Source organism: Mytilus galloprovincialis, chromosome 14 (assembly GCF_965363235.1).
Source record: "Mytilus galloprovincialis chromosome 14, xbMytGall1.hap1.1, whole genome shotgun sequence".
NCBI lineage: Eukaryota > Metazoa > Mollusca > Bivalvia > Mytilida > Mytilidae > Mytilus > Mytilus galloprovincialis.
Window position 1 is genome coordinate 68553987 of NC_134851.1, and position 13272 is coordinate 68567258.

The 13272-nt window shown below is 33.4% G+C and overlaps 1 protein-coding gene across 2 annotated transcripts; it reads left to right on the forward strand.

Moving 5' to 3' along the window:
* Positions 1-24: 24 nt before the first annotated feature.
* Positions 25-12817, forward strand: LOC143059599 (uncharacterized). 2 transcript variants are annotated; one of them, XR_012973534.1, is made up of 5 exons: positions 25-162; positions 691-855; positions 1330-1422; positions 2036-2836; positions 12800-12817. XR_012973534.1 is itself a non-coding variant. In XM_076233115.1 (4 exons), exons 1-4 carry the CDS (start codon positions 90-92, stop codon positions 2407-2409), a joined length of 705 nt encoding a protein of 234 aa, XP_076089230.1. In that variant the 5' UTR covers positions 25-89; the 3' UTR covers positions 2410-4227. The 2 variants fall into 2 exon arrangements, 1 of the variants encoding a protein (XP_076089230.1); XM_076233115.1 differs by lacking the exon at positions 12800-12817 and having other exon boundaries at positions 2036-4227.
* The last annotated feature ends 455 nt before the right edge of the window (positions 12818-13272 follow it).

Sequence of the window (13272 nt, forward strand, 5' to 3'; positions counted from 1 at the left end):
CATCTTTTGTATCGAAAAGTCTAGAGAAAATTTGGGAAAAGGGAAGTCACTCTAAATTCATTCCAGGAAGGAATTTATTGGGAAACAAAATGACTTCAATGACAGATCTGATATTTGTGATTCTTCTTTTGTCTTGTCACACATTTGCATTTAGTGTAAGAGGTATGAAAATGTACTCTAGTTAATAATTTCATCATGTCAACCCTAAATATTTAATACACTGACACTTTTGATTTTTATGATATTTTAGATTTATATTATAAATAAAATTAAGGGTGATAAAGGTGCAACAAGATCCCTGACTTTTGATAAATATTTCATTTTGGTGCATGACTGACTTGAGGCCATGTAGACCAAATTGTTTTTTGGACGAATCGTCTTTTGGCCAGATTGAATTGCTAGATATGTTTATATATCTGAATTATATAGTTGTTAATGTCTGTGTTATTTTGGTCTCTTGTGGACAGTTGTCTCATTGGCAATCATACCACATCTTCTTTTTTTATATTGATAAAGAATAAAATATGTTAATGAAAAATTTAAAAAATAACAAAAACTTTAAACATGTTAAAGTAATTATATATTCTACTTCTATGTGGTTAATCTGCAGTCGAAATTTCCATAACACAGATATACTGTGCGTGTGTGTCAATATTCAATGAATATTATATTAATTTATTCTGTTTACAGAATTACAGACGAGACTTGGTCAGGTACAAAATGAGAGACTGCTTCAACAATTAAACGAGAGACTGATCATCCATGGTGGCAGGAACGGAGAGTGTCATGTTGTGGGATACAATGCTGGTTGTTGTCAACATGTAGAACTAGATGAAGTTGATCTAAACAGTACAGGTAACCATGGCAATTTTGTTATTTAGTTTTTAATCTGTATCAAAGTGACATTTTTTTATGTATAAAATATAGGTTTACCATACATCATGTACATGCAATTATTGCTACATGTATCTTATTGGCAAAATAGACATCCCACTTAATTCTGAAACATGTAAATGAAAGTCCAGAAGTTCCTCATATGATATCGTTTATAGAATCATAGACCAGACAGCTTCAACACTTCCAGGACAAGAGATTGTTGCCAGCGTGAACACCATGAAATGGATTTAAATAGTACAGTTAAAGAAGTTTCTCACATGGGACTGGTACAAATATTCTATCAAATATAACAAGTTTGATTAATACATTGTATAACACTTTATAAAATGCAAAGTAAAGCAACAAAACAAAGCCTCTAAAAGAGAACAAAAACAATTCCTCATTGCAGGATAAACTGCACCTACTCTCTATATGCCTCTTTTTATTTTTCAGTGTGTGTCAATATGACATATTTACCAACAGAATATGGTATTTCTCTCACTCTGACTATTGATGGGAGAGCCTTAATCAATGAAACAGTTTCAGGTAAGCATTGAAGTGGTATATGATTAAGGGTCTGGATGGGGGGGGGGGGCTTCATTTCTGTATTGTTAAATTTTTATACCATTTGTCCTTATTCTTTATACTTTTCCCATTATTCTTTGTTCTTTATATTTTAGTTTCTCATTAATCTCTTTAAATTGTTTTTTTGACAACTTTTCTCTTTTCTGTAATAATTGGATGTAATTGGATGTCTCTCCAAAGAAACACTATATTCAATTCTATTTGATTGAGGTTATTTATGCATTGGGATTTCTTTAAAAATTGAATCAAATTGCTCTCAAATCATTTAATGATGATGACAATTGGCTGTTTAACGTCCCCCCCCCCCCCCCCATTATGTAAAGATACAATGTGTGGTAAAGATCAATTAGAACAATAAACAACACAAGTTAATAACCCAAAAAGTCACCACAAATATATTCAGAAACTATTAAGATAGTAACTTAAGCTACATTCTGTGCAAGGGCTGTATAGCCAGTCAAGGTCGTTAAAAACTTCCATCATCAGTAAGGCTATTTTGGATGTAATTAGATAGTATTAATTTTTTATCTAAGTTTTTGTTTCTGACTTTGACTTTCATTCTATCTATTTTTAGCTAAGAATCCTCCAGCATTATGTGCAGAACTACCATACACCAAGAAAATAGCCAGTTTGTGCCTGAAATTCTTCAACCTTGACCTTTCTAACTCAACGTTTAGTGGATGTGTTAAAATCATTATAGATCTGGCATACATTTCTATAGCAGACTACGAACTTGGCTGTTTCAAGATTCCACCAAAAGGTCAAAGATCAAAGATCCTTACACAAAATCAATGGTCAGGTTCCATGAAAAAGATAAATCTGAAGCCATTCCCCTTGGATGACATCAATGAGAATCCATTATTGACCTTTGAGAAGACCAATCAGATTGCAATTGAGAAGGTCAAATCAATGTGGATTAAAGACAAAGTTAACAAAAGATTTACATAATTTACAAACATTTTTGAATTCATCTAAATATAATATAAAATGTTATAAAAGGAGGAAAAATAGGGCCAGATTTTACACAATATGATGTGATACTTTTTAAGAAAATGTCAGAAGATACATGTTGCTTTAAAAAGGCAAGAATTATGACTGTCTTTGAAATATTACAAGAAACTTGTCATCTGGTCAATTTCTAATTTCAAAGATTTAATCATTAGATTTTTTGCAAGAGAAATCTGACAGTCAATGCTCAATGTCTCATAACCTTGACAATTTCAGGGTTCAGTGATCTTTATAAATTTTTTTGTATCGTCTTGGGAGCCTCAGGAGGTGAGTGGTATAAGTAGTTCTACATCAGACTCGGACTTCTCTTCAACTGAGATTTAATATGCGTCTTGTTGTGCGTTTGTTTTTTCTACCATAGCTAGAGGTATAAGGAGGAGGGTTGAGATCTCATAAACATGTTTAACCCTGTCACATTTTTGCGCCTGTCCCAAGTCAGGAGCCTCTGATTTTTAATTTTAGTTTCTTGTGTATAATTCAGAGTTTAGTATGAAGTCCATTATCACTGAACTAGTAACATATTTGTTTCTACCAAAAGGGGTGTTTCTCTTCAGATTTCTTCACCAATAAAAACTGATCTCCACAAGCAAAAACAAAAACGTATTGACCACCTCTTTTTGAGAAATCTGTTAAGTATGACAGCTGTTTGATTTTAAAATTTGAATTTTACTTGGAGTTCAGCATTTTTTGTAAAACCTGAACACTATTTTAATAATTTTGTATACCTTCTGTTGTTTATGCCATTATGTTGTGAATGTTGGTTTTGGGAATGATCTCAGGGGTAGATTCCTATTGGATAGTGCCCCTTCAATTTGAGTTTAATTGTTTTTGGCACTAATCAATCTGCTGGTTTTCTCTTTTGATTGTTTTACGTTTTGTCATGCTAATGGTTTTATAGCTTACTACATGGTATGGGTTTTGCTCATTGTTGACTTATTAGATGTTTCAATCAGAGTTCTTTGGTATATGATAAATAGTTGTCTCATTGGCAATCATACCACATCTTCTTACTTTTATGTAAAAGTTGAATAAACACATGCAGTACAGACTAAGGGACTTTACATTTTTCGAAAGTTAGTTTTGGATAATCATTATAATGCCATTGGTTCAATGATTTCCCTTTGTTATATATTACATGTATGTGTATACTTTATTTTACTTGTTATGATATCTATATAATTAAAAATATATATTGAATAAATGTATGATAAACTGAGAGTAGGATGAAAGATAAAAAAATAACATTTCATGTATTGATATCCAATGTCACTGTAATCTATATTAATATATCACCATATACTTTTTTTTTAAATACTGGTAAAGATTGCATTCATGCAATTAAAACCCTGATGGGACTGGCTTGATGCAGCATGCAGTTATATTGTTATTCATTGCCTCAAATGAACATATTAAAGTATTTATAATATAAAAACAAACACTTGTTTCATAGGAACAGCTGAACAGCATCAGCAGCTTACTTGATTATTATTTTTATAAACAAAATGATATAATTTGAGTTCTGATGATGTTTGTTTACATATTACATTTATATTTTCCAGGCTTTTTATAGCACAAAAACATATTGCTTTTAATGTGAACATTCTTTACATCCTATCCATGTGTGTGATAAGCAATTTATCAATAAAATTTATACTCAGATATTCAAGTGAACAAGAATGTGTATGGGAATAATATTTCTAATCAAAAAAATATTCTATTGAAATTACATAGTATGTTGAACTAAGTTATACAGAGGTAGATTTAGATAGTTAGAGAACTATTGCCCCCCCCCACACTTTCTAAAAAAAATTGTTGATTATTTAGAGAGACACTGAAGCATGACCGGACCCGGTCCCCTCTTTACCAGTCAATGGGCATCTCTTATGAAAATTTCTGGATCCCCCACTGTTATGGACAAAGGAAGATGTCTTCAATTTCAAATTTTGCCTCAATTGCTAAATGCAATGCAAAGTTTAATATGTAGTATAATTCACACTGCAAAATGAACGCAATCTTAAACCTTCAGTGTTAACTTAACATTTTAATTGTAAGTGTGTCAGTGCTAATATATATTGTGAATTAATTTCAGTTTTTGCAAGTAGTATTTACCAGAAAATATAGAAATAAAAATTGAAGACTTATTTCATGCTGCATTTTTTTACATAATTTCTATTTTAATAGATTTATGATGAAAATTGACTAGAAATCTTTATGTTATAGTTTTGTTAAAATGAAGCTCAGTACTGTATGTGAAATAAATGAAAGGTTACAAGGATCATCAAAAGTGACTAGTCTGAAAGTGATGGATCAAGAATTTTTCATAAGTGGGGCCCACTGACTGCCTAAGAGGGACCTGCTCCAGTCATGCCTCAGGGATTCCCTATATATTCAACCATTTTGTTTCTCAGCCCCCCCTGAAAACCCCTCTAAATCTGCATCTGAAAGTAGGTAAAATGACAGTAGGTTGTTCAAGGGACATAACTCCATGAAATTGCAGAATTACTAATGGCAGTTATTTTTTTCCAACTTTTATGACTATGTCAGTTTTCATTAGACAAAAGCTATTTAATATGTTTAATGTGATTTTCTTTTAAACATGTGTTGAATGTGAATCTGAACTATAGACACATGTTGCACCAATACAGCTTTAATAATAGTGTCTTGTAAGGACTTTGTTTGAGAGGGCTGAAAGCTCACACACAAATGTTTCCCGGGTCCCACATTCTATATGTGTCTGTTTTAAGAAGAAATCTGTATTGCAGTTGTTGTGTTGGGTTGCTGTCTGTTTATTGTATCTTTAAATATTTTTTTGTCTAAAATCTTGACCTTGCTTTTTTATTTGTTTCATAATTTGTCATACAGCGACCTTCTGTTTAGCTTTATATAAACTTCAATTTCAATACATGATTGAGTAAGCAGGACTAAAAAAAAAAAAAAAGTCCCACTAAAAAGCGCCTGGGAAAAGAAAAAGCGCCTGAAGAAAAGAAAAAGCGCCAGGGGAAGAAAATTAAGCACCCCGGTGAATAAAATAATAATATTTTATAAACAATAAATGTTTTCCTGAATAAAAAAAATCATTGCTTGTTATGTCTAAAGTGTGTAGATTTATTAAACACACTTGAATTGACATTGGAAGATCGTGGAAGGGTTTCAACATGCCTGTAACTAAGAAAAGTTAACCCCACTGCTAAAGCAAATATTATATTCTGGCCTTGTGGAATATGCCGTGAAAATTTATGATCATTTTTTTAAAAACCAAATTTAAACTGTTTAAACCACGGTTGCTTATCGGTGATTTAATATTATTTGTTTTATACCAAATACCTGCTTTTAACATGCATAGTTTAATTGTTTTGTTTGCTGATGCTGATATACATGTGCATGTCACTTTATCGTTCTTAAATATTGTGTAACTCTTTTAATTTCATAAAATTAATATTTATCTGTGAAATTTAAGTTGTTTTGGCATTTTTTATTTTGATATCGTTTTTGAAAAACAAGTCTTTTGATGTCTAAAATTTTATAAATCTTCAGCATAAGCTGTGAGCCATTATATCTGTCTTTCGAAATAGTATTCATTTATTATTGTTTAAATTGAAACATTTATACTTGTTTTTGTGCTTTATTACAAATGTTTATTATCTGAATTTGCAAAATACTCGTCTAAAATATAAAATAAAAATCAATGTGCATAACTTATTTCATCGACACAAAGTTGTCTCATGCCAATACAATTTCTATATATTTTCCCTGGACGCCTATTCTTTTCCCCGGGCGCTTTTTCTTCACCCGGGCGCTTTTTAGTAGGACTCAAAAAGAGGGACGAAAGATACCAGAGGGACAGTCAAACTCATAGATTGAAAATAAACAGACAACGCCATGGCTAAAAATAAAAAATACAAATACCAGTACACAAGACACAACATAGAAAACTAAATACTACATAAGACCAAATAATCTACATGAATATGAAATATGCAAACAATTAAACAGTGACATACGAAATTACATTGACTACAACAAGCTACGAAACCTACAATTCAATGTACAGTGAAACTTGACTAAACCGAATCCTGTATAAACCGAAAACCTGTCTAAACCAAACATGTTCGTAAGCACCGTCATATCAAATTATGTGCTTTGTGAACTGATAAAACGAACATCGGTCAAAATCTCAAGTCCCGAAGAGGTTCGGTTTAAACATGTTTCACTGTAAATTGTTCTCTGGTATGTTTTCGTTTGTTGTTCTTGTAGTATAAATGAGCCTTATAAGTTTTACTTTTGAATTGTCATACCAGGACCTTTCACAGCTTTCTATACGATATTGTTGTTCTTGTAGTATAAATGAGCCATTAAGTTTTGATTTGAATTGTCATACAAGGACCTTTCACAGATTTCTATACGATATGGATTGTTGTTCTTGTAGTATAAACGAGCCTTATAAGTTTTACTTTTGAATTGTCATACCAGGACCTTTCACAGCTTCCTATACGATATGGATTGTTGTTCTTGTAGTATAAATGAGCCTTATAAGTTTTACTTTTTAGAAGACGGACGAACGATACCAAAGGGACAGTCAAACTCATAAATCTAAAACAAACTGACAACGCCATGGCTAAAAATGAAAAGCACAAAAAAAAAAAAACAACAACACACACGACAAAATATAGAAAACTAAAGAATAAACAACACGAACCCCACCAAAAAACTAGGGGTGATCTCAGGTTCTCCGGAAGGGTAAGCAGATCCTGCTCCACATGTGGCACCCGTCGTGTTGCTTATGTGATAAAAAAATCCGGTAAATAGTTTAATTCGGTAGGTCACATTCATGAAAGGGAAGGGGATTGTAGTTACGACGTAAGGAACATATCCGATATCATTTGTGAAACGGTTATTCCATAACGGTCAACCAACTCGTGATGGCGTCCGTAAAATTTACGAAGGGATGATTTCAACTTCACCATTTGGAACTCTTGGTTTAATAGCTTCCTTGTGAGCAGTAACCCTCTATCAAGAAAATCATGATAGGAAATGCAAGCACGGGAATATCGTATCAATTTGGAGATATATACCCCGTGCTGCTGGAATGTTGCTGCTTAGAAATGGAAAGTTCACAATTGGAAAGCTGAAATCATCTCTTTTGTCGTAAAGTTTTGTTTTCAACCGACCCTCATTGTCAATTTCTAGATGTAAGTCAAGATATGAAGCCGACTTAACTGTATCTGTAGTATTCTTTATCTCCAATTCGATGGGATAGATGCGTTCCACATAGTCACCAAACTCTGAATTGTTTAGTGAAAGAACGTCATCTATATAGCGGAAAGTAGAGTGAAAGGATATTGCTAACTTCTTATCTTTCTTCCTAAGAAGTTCCTGCATGAAGTCAGCCTCATAAAAATAAAGAAACAAGTCGGCAAGTAGAGGGGCACAGTTTGTTCCCATTGGGATGCCGACAGCCTAAGACAAGATACTTGTATCTACGTTGGCCATTCTTTTTTATAAAGCAAAGTAATAACAACTCTTTCAATTTGTCTTTTAGTTTGGAATGTGGAATACTTGTGTAAAGAGTAGAAAAGTCAAATGTTTTAATACTGTTACAAGATGAAAGAGAGTTAGATTGTATGTACTCTAAAAGATCTTTGGAATTTTTAAGTATCCACATCTGATTCACGCCACCTCTTGAATAGGCAGTTTCACAATAACTTTGAAGCCCGTCTTTGATTGCTGATAAAATAGATGTTAATAATTTAGAAAGAGGTTTCGTGGAGCACTTGGAAGACCCAGCAATATACCGTTGTTTGTAAGGACACTTATGTAGTTTATGTATCCAATACAGTGATTGAAGATCCAGTTCTTCATCTTTGGTTGAAATACCAAAGGAACAAAGAACAGACCTATGATTATCCAGGATTTCCTCTTTGGTAAGTGTCTTGAGGGTATATGTTGAGTTTCCAAGTGAATTGTCTATACCTAATTCGTTTATCAAGCAATTAAAAAGTAAAATCACAAAAATACTGAACTTAGAGGAAGATCAATTGGGAAAGTCCATAATCACATGGCAAAATCAAATAACAAAACGCATCAAAAACGAATGGACAAGAACTGTCATATTCCTGACTTGGTACAGGCATTTTCAAATGTAGAAAATGGTGGATTAAACCTGGTTCTATAATGTAGTGACTTTTACAGACAAAAACGATGTTATTTGGGGCTTTGTCTGCGGGGACAACAACATATTTATCATGGAGGTCGGATAAGTGTTTAGCAACATTTGGGTCTTTAAAGATTGACGTAGCATGGGCATTGATGGACCCATGGATAACTTGGAAACGGTCGAGATCCCCACCCTAAACCATATATTTAAGTGAAGGACAATATAATAAATGAAATAAAATATAGGGGGAGTCCCTGGAATCACCCACCCACTCCTGTTTGAGAACTTGGAAACGGTCGAGATCCCCACCCCTTAACCATATATATTCATGTTTGTGACAACATGAAAAATCAAATGATATATATGGAGAGTCGCTGGGGTCACCCCACCCCTGCTGTTTTAGAATTTAAAAACGGCCAAGATCCCCACCCCTAAACCATATTCTGTGGATTCATTATTATTCGTTGGATACCAATTTTCGAGGATTTCGTGGGAACAGTTGAACCACGAAATTAAATGTTGAATGAATGACAAATTTTCTTATGGCTTGTATGCAGACTTCGGCAAAACCACGAAGTCAAATATCCACGAACATGCAAGTTTTCCTGAATCCACGAAAATTGGCATCCACGAAAATAAATGAATCCACAGTATATTCATGTATGGGACAATATAACAAATCAGATGAAATAAAGGGGAAGTCCCTTGGGTCACCCCACCCCCTCCTGTTTGAGAATTTGAAAACCGTTGAGATCCCCACCCCTAAACCAGTAAACCATATATATTCATGTATGGGACAATATAATAATTCAAATGAAATATAGGGGGAGACACTGGGGTCACTGTACACCCTCCTGTTTGAGAACTTGGAAATGGTCCAGATCCTCACCCCTAAACCATATATACTCATGTATGGAACAATATAACAATAATATATCCCTGCGGTGACCCCACCTCTCTTGTTTGAGAACTTGGCAACGGTTGAGATCCCCACACCGAAACAATATATATTAATGTATGGGCCAATATAACTAATTAAATGAAATATAGGAGGAGTCCCTGGGATCACCCTACCCCCTCCTGTTTGAGAACTTGGAAACCGATGAGATCCCCATCCCTAAACCATTTATATTCACGTACAATGTATAGGACAATATAAAAAATAAAATGAAATGTAGGGGATCCCTATGGTCACCATACCCCTTCCTGTTTGAGAATTTGAAAACCGTTGAGATCCCAACCCCTAAACCATATATATGCATGTATGCGAAAAAAATAACAAATCATTTATATTTACTATGGGCAGGTCAGTGTCAGACCTCACCTTTGATCCCTATTGTAGTGAACATTTGTCTGATTCGTGTCTCATAACTTTTCTACTAAAGAACGCATACTCCGTTTTCTTTCCAGGGAAAACAGTCCATTCATACTATAAAATGTTCGTAATAAGTCAACGTGTACTGCTAGCACTCAACTAAAACCTACGTTAACTACCCAGTAGAACAACTACAATCATTGCAAACTTGTACCACTGCAGACTCACCATGAAAAATATACATTGATATATGCATCGATTTTGAAACCTTGATAACGTATAAATTATTTGCCTTAATAATTAATTCATTAGATAAACATAAATGTACTATATATGAATGTTTAATGTTGAAGCAACATTGCCACAGTTTTCATAATTACATTTGGCTTGGTTTTTGGTTAACTGCCTTAATCGCTTACAGGGCTTTGATTTAATTTTTCCATTTGATAAGGGACTTTCCGTTTTGAATTTTCTCGGATATCAATATTTTTGTGATTTTACTTTTTGTATCAAACAATATTTTTGATCAGTTCAATTATTGATTATAAATTTAAATATTTCAGCAACAGTTATATTGATGACATTATCACTATAAAAAGCAGTTTCCTTATTGATACCTGTTATATTACAGTTGTTATCCATTCGTTTGGTGTGTTTGAGCTTTAGATCATTCTATTTGATTAAGGACTTTCCGTTTTAAATTTTCCTTTGAGTTAAGTATTTTTGTGATTTTACTTTTTATATCACTGTAAGTCTTATAGACATCTCGATTAGAGTATATAGTTAATGATGCTTTAAAAAGAAGTATGTTTTATTACAGAATAGTATATATTCTAGAACTTTTATCCTTCTGTGCTGCTTTGTCACAAATGTTTGTTAAAGAAAAAGATTCACAAATAGTTTTAAGTCAGGCGTTAATATATAGTAAGCGAGTCGAATCTGTAATGGAATGTGCAATGCAATGCACAAATGTGAAAAACTGCTGCTCTAGCAAGTATCATATCACTATAGGACAATGTACATTATTCTACGCTTGTTGTCCTAAAACTGAACACATGATTGGATCAACGACACTTATAAGGAATTCCATACCAGGTAGGTCTTGTATATTTTTTTCTCTCAAATATTGTGTAAACTCATCATAGTTACCAGGATTAAATTTTGTATTTACGCCAGACGCATCAGTGACCTCCGAATCCAAAAAAGTTAGAAATAAAATAGTCAATTAAAGTACGAGGTTAAACCCACCATTTTTTCCTTTAAAAATGCCCTGTACCAAGTCAGGAATATGGTCATTGTTATATTATAGTTCGTTTCTGTGTGTATTACATTATAACGTTGTGTCGTTTGTTTTCTCTTATTTTTGAGTGTAAATTCACATTGCGATAAGACGTGTCACGGTACTTGTCTATCCCAAATTCATGTATTTGGTTTTGATGTTATATATATATGTTATATTTGTTATTCTCGTGGGATTTTGTCTATATGTGTTACATTTTAGTGTTATGTCGTTGTTCTCCTCTTATATTTAATGCGTTTCCCTCGGTTTTAGTTTGTTATCCCGATTTTGTTTTTTGTCCATGGATTTATGAGTTTTGAACAGCGGTATACTACTGTTGCCTTTATTTAAAGAGCATTGAGGACCAAAAACTAAGGTAATCTATTCCTGAGGTAGAAACGCCCTTGTATTTCTAAAATTTTGTACAACAGGTAATTTATAAATATGATCATATCAATGATAATTCAGTCAGAAGTGCTAACTACTGGGGCTGGTGATACCCTTGGGGAATTTACAACTCCACCAGCAGTGGCATCGATTCAGTGGTTGTAAATAAAACTCATCATAGATACCAGGGTTAAATTTTTATTTGTGTAGTCAAGCTTTAAAGAATATATTAATTAAAAGATCTGATTCTTTTCTTTTTTTACCAACGAGAACATTGTTGTATACACCAATGAGATCCGACAATACTACATCATGAAATTACAACACGGCCCTGGCAGACAAGGGTCGACTCACTTCGAGAGAATATTGGAATGAATCAAAGACCTACCCTTAAGAACATAAGTCATTGGACAAAAGTGAGTTCTCAGTCAAAAAATAGCTATTATCTTGACTGAAATCAAAATTTTTCAAAAAAAAATATACACAAGTAACTACATAGATATAGGAAGATGTGGTGTGAGTGCCAACGAGACAACTCACCATCCAAATAACAATTTAAAAAAAGTAAACCATTAGAGGTCAATGTACGGCCTTCAACACGGAGCCTTGGCTCACACCGAACAACAAGCTATAAAGGGCCCCAAAATTACTAGTGTAAAACCCTTCAAAAGGGAAAACCAACGATCTAATCTATATAAAATAATAAAACGAGAAACGAGATACACGTATAAATTACATAAACAAACGACAACTACTGTACATCAGATTGATTTGTATCAAATAAATAATAGAAGATGTAGAACTGTTTAGAGTTGTTTTGTTTTTTTGGCCATTATATTATTCATGCTAATTTAAATTTTTGACGAGTCGAACAGAAAGAAAAATATTTCTTGAAAAGTTTGCTATGAATTCTAAACAAATTAAATTCTTAAACATTTGCATTTGTGTTTAACCCATCAGATAATGAAAATGAACCTCACGAAAATTATCGCCAAATAAGCAATCTTTCAGTCAGTTTAATTGAAGTCTGGAGCTGGCATGTCAGTTAACTGCTAGTAGTCTGTTGTTATTTATGTATTATTGTCAGTTTGTTTATTTTCTTTGGTTACATCTTCTGACATCAGACTCGGACTTCTCTTGAACTGAATTTTAATGTACGTATTGTTATGCGTCTATTTTTGTACATTGGTTAGAGGTATAGGGGGAGGGTTGAGATCTCACAAACATGTTTAACCCCGCCGCATTGTTGCGCCTGTCCCAAGTCAGGAGCCTCTGGCCTTTGTTAGTCTTGTATTATTTTAATTTTAGTTTCTTGTGTACAATTTGGAAATTAGTATGGCGTTCATTATCACTGAACTAGTATATATTTGTTTAGGGGCCAGCTGAAGGACGCCTCCGGGTGCGGGAATTTCTCGCTACATTGAAGACCTGTTGGTGACCTTCTGCTGTTGTTTTTTATTTGGTCGGGTTGTTGTCTCTTTGACACATTCCCCATTTCCATTCTCAATTTTAATATATATAATTCGTCTAAACATGAGCCCAACAATGTTAGATCCGTCTCAGCATATTGCGAAGACCATCGTAAATCTAGTTCTAAACAAAATTCGAACATGTCCGAGAACATATCTTAAGATGTATTTATTGACATGGGTCCAGGCCTGTATATCC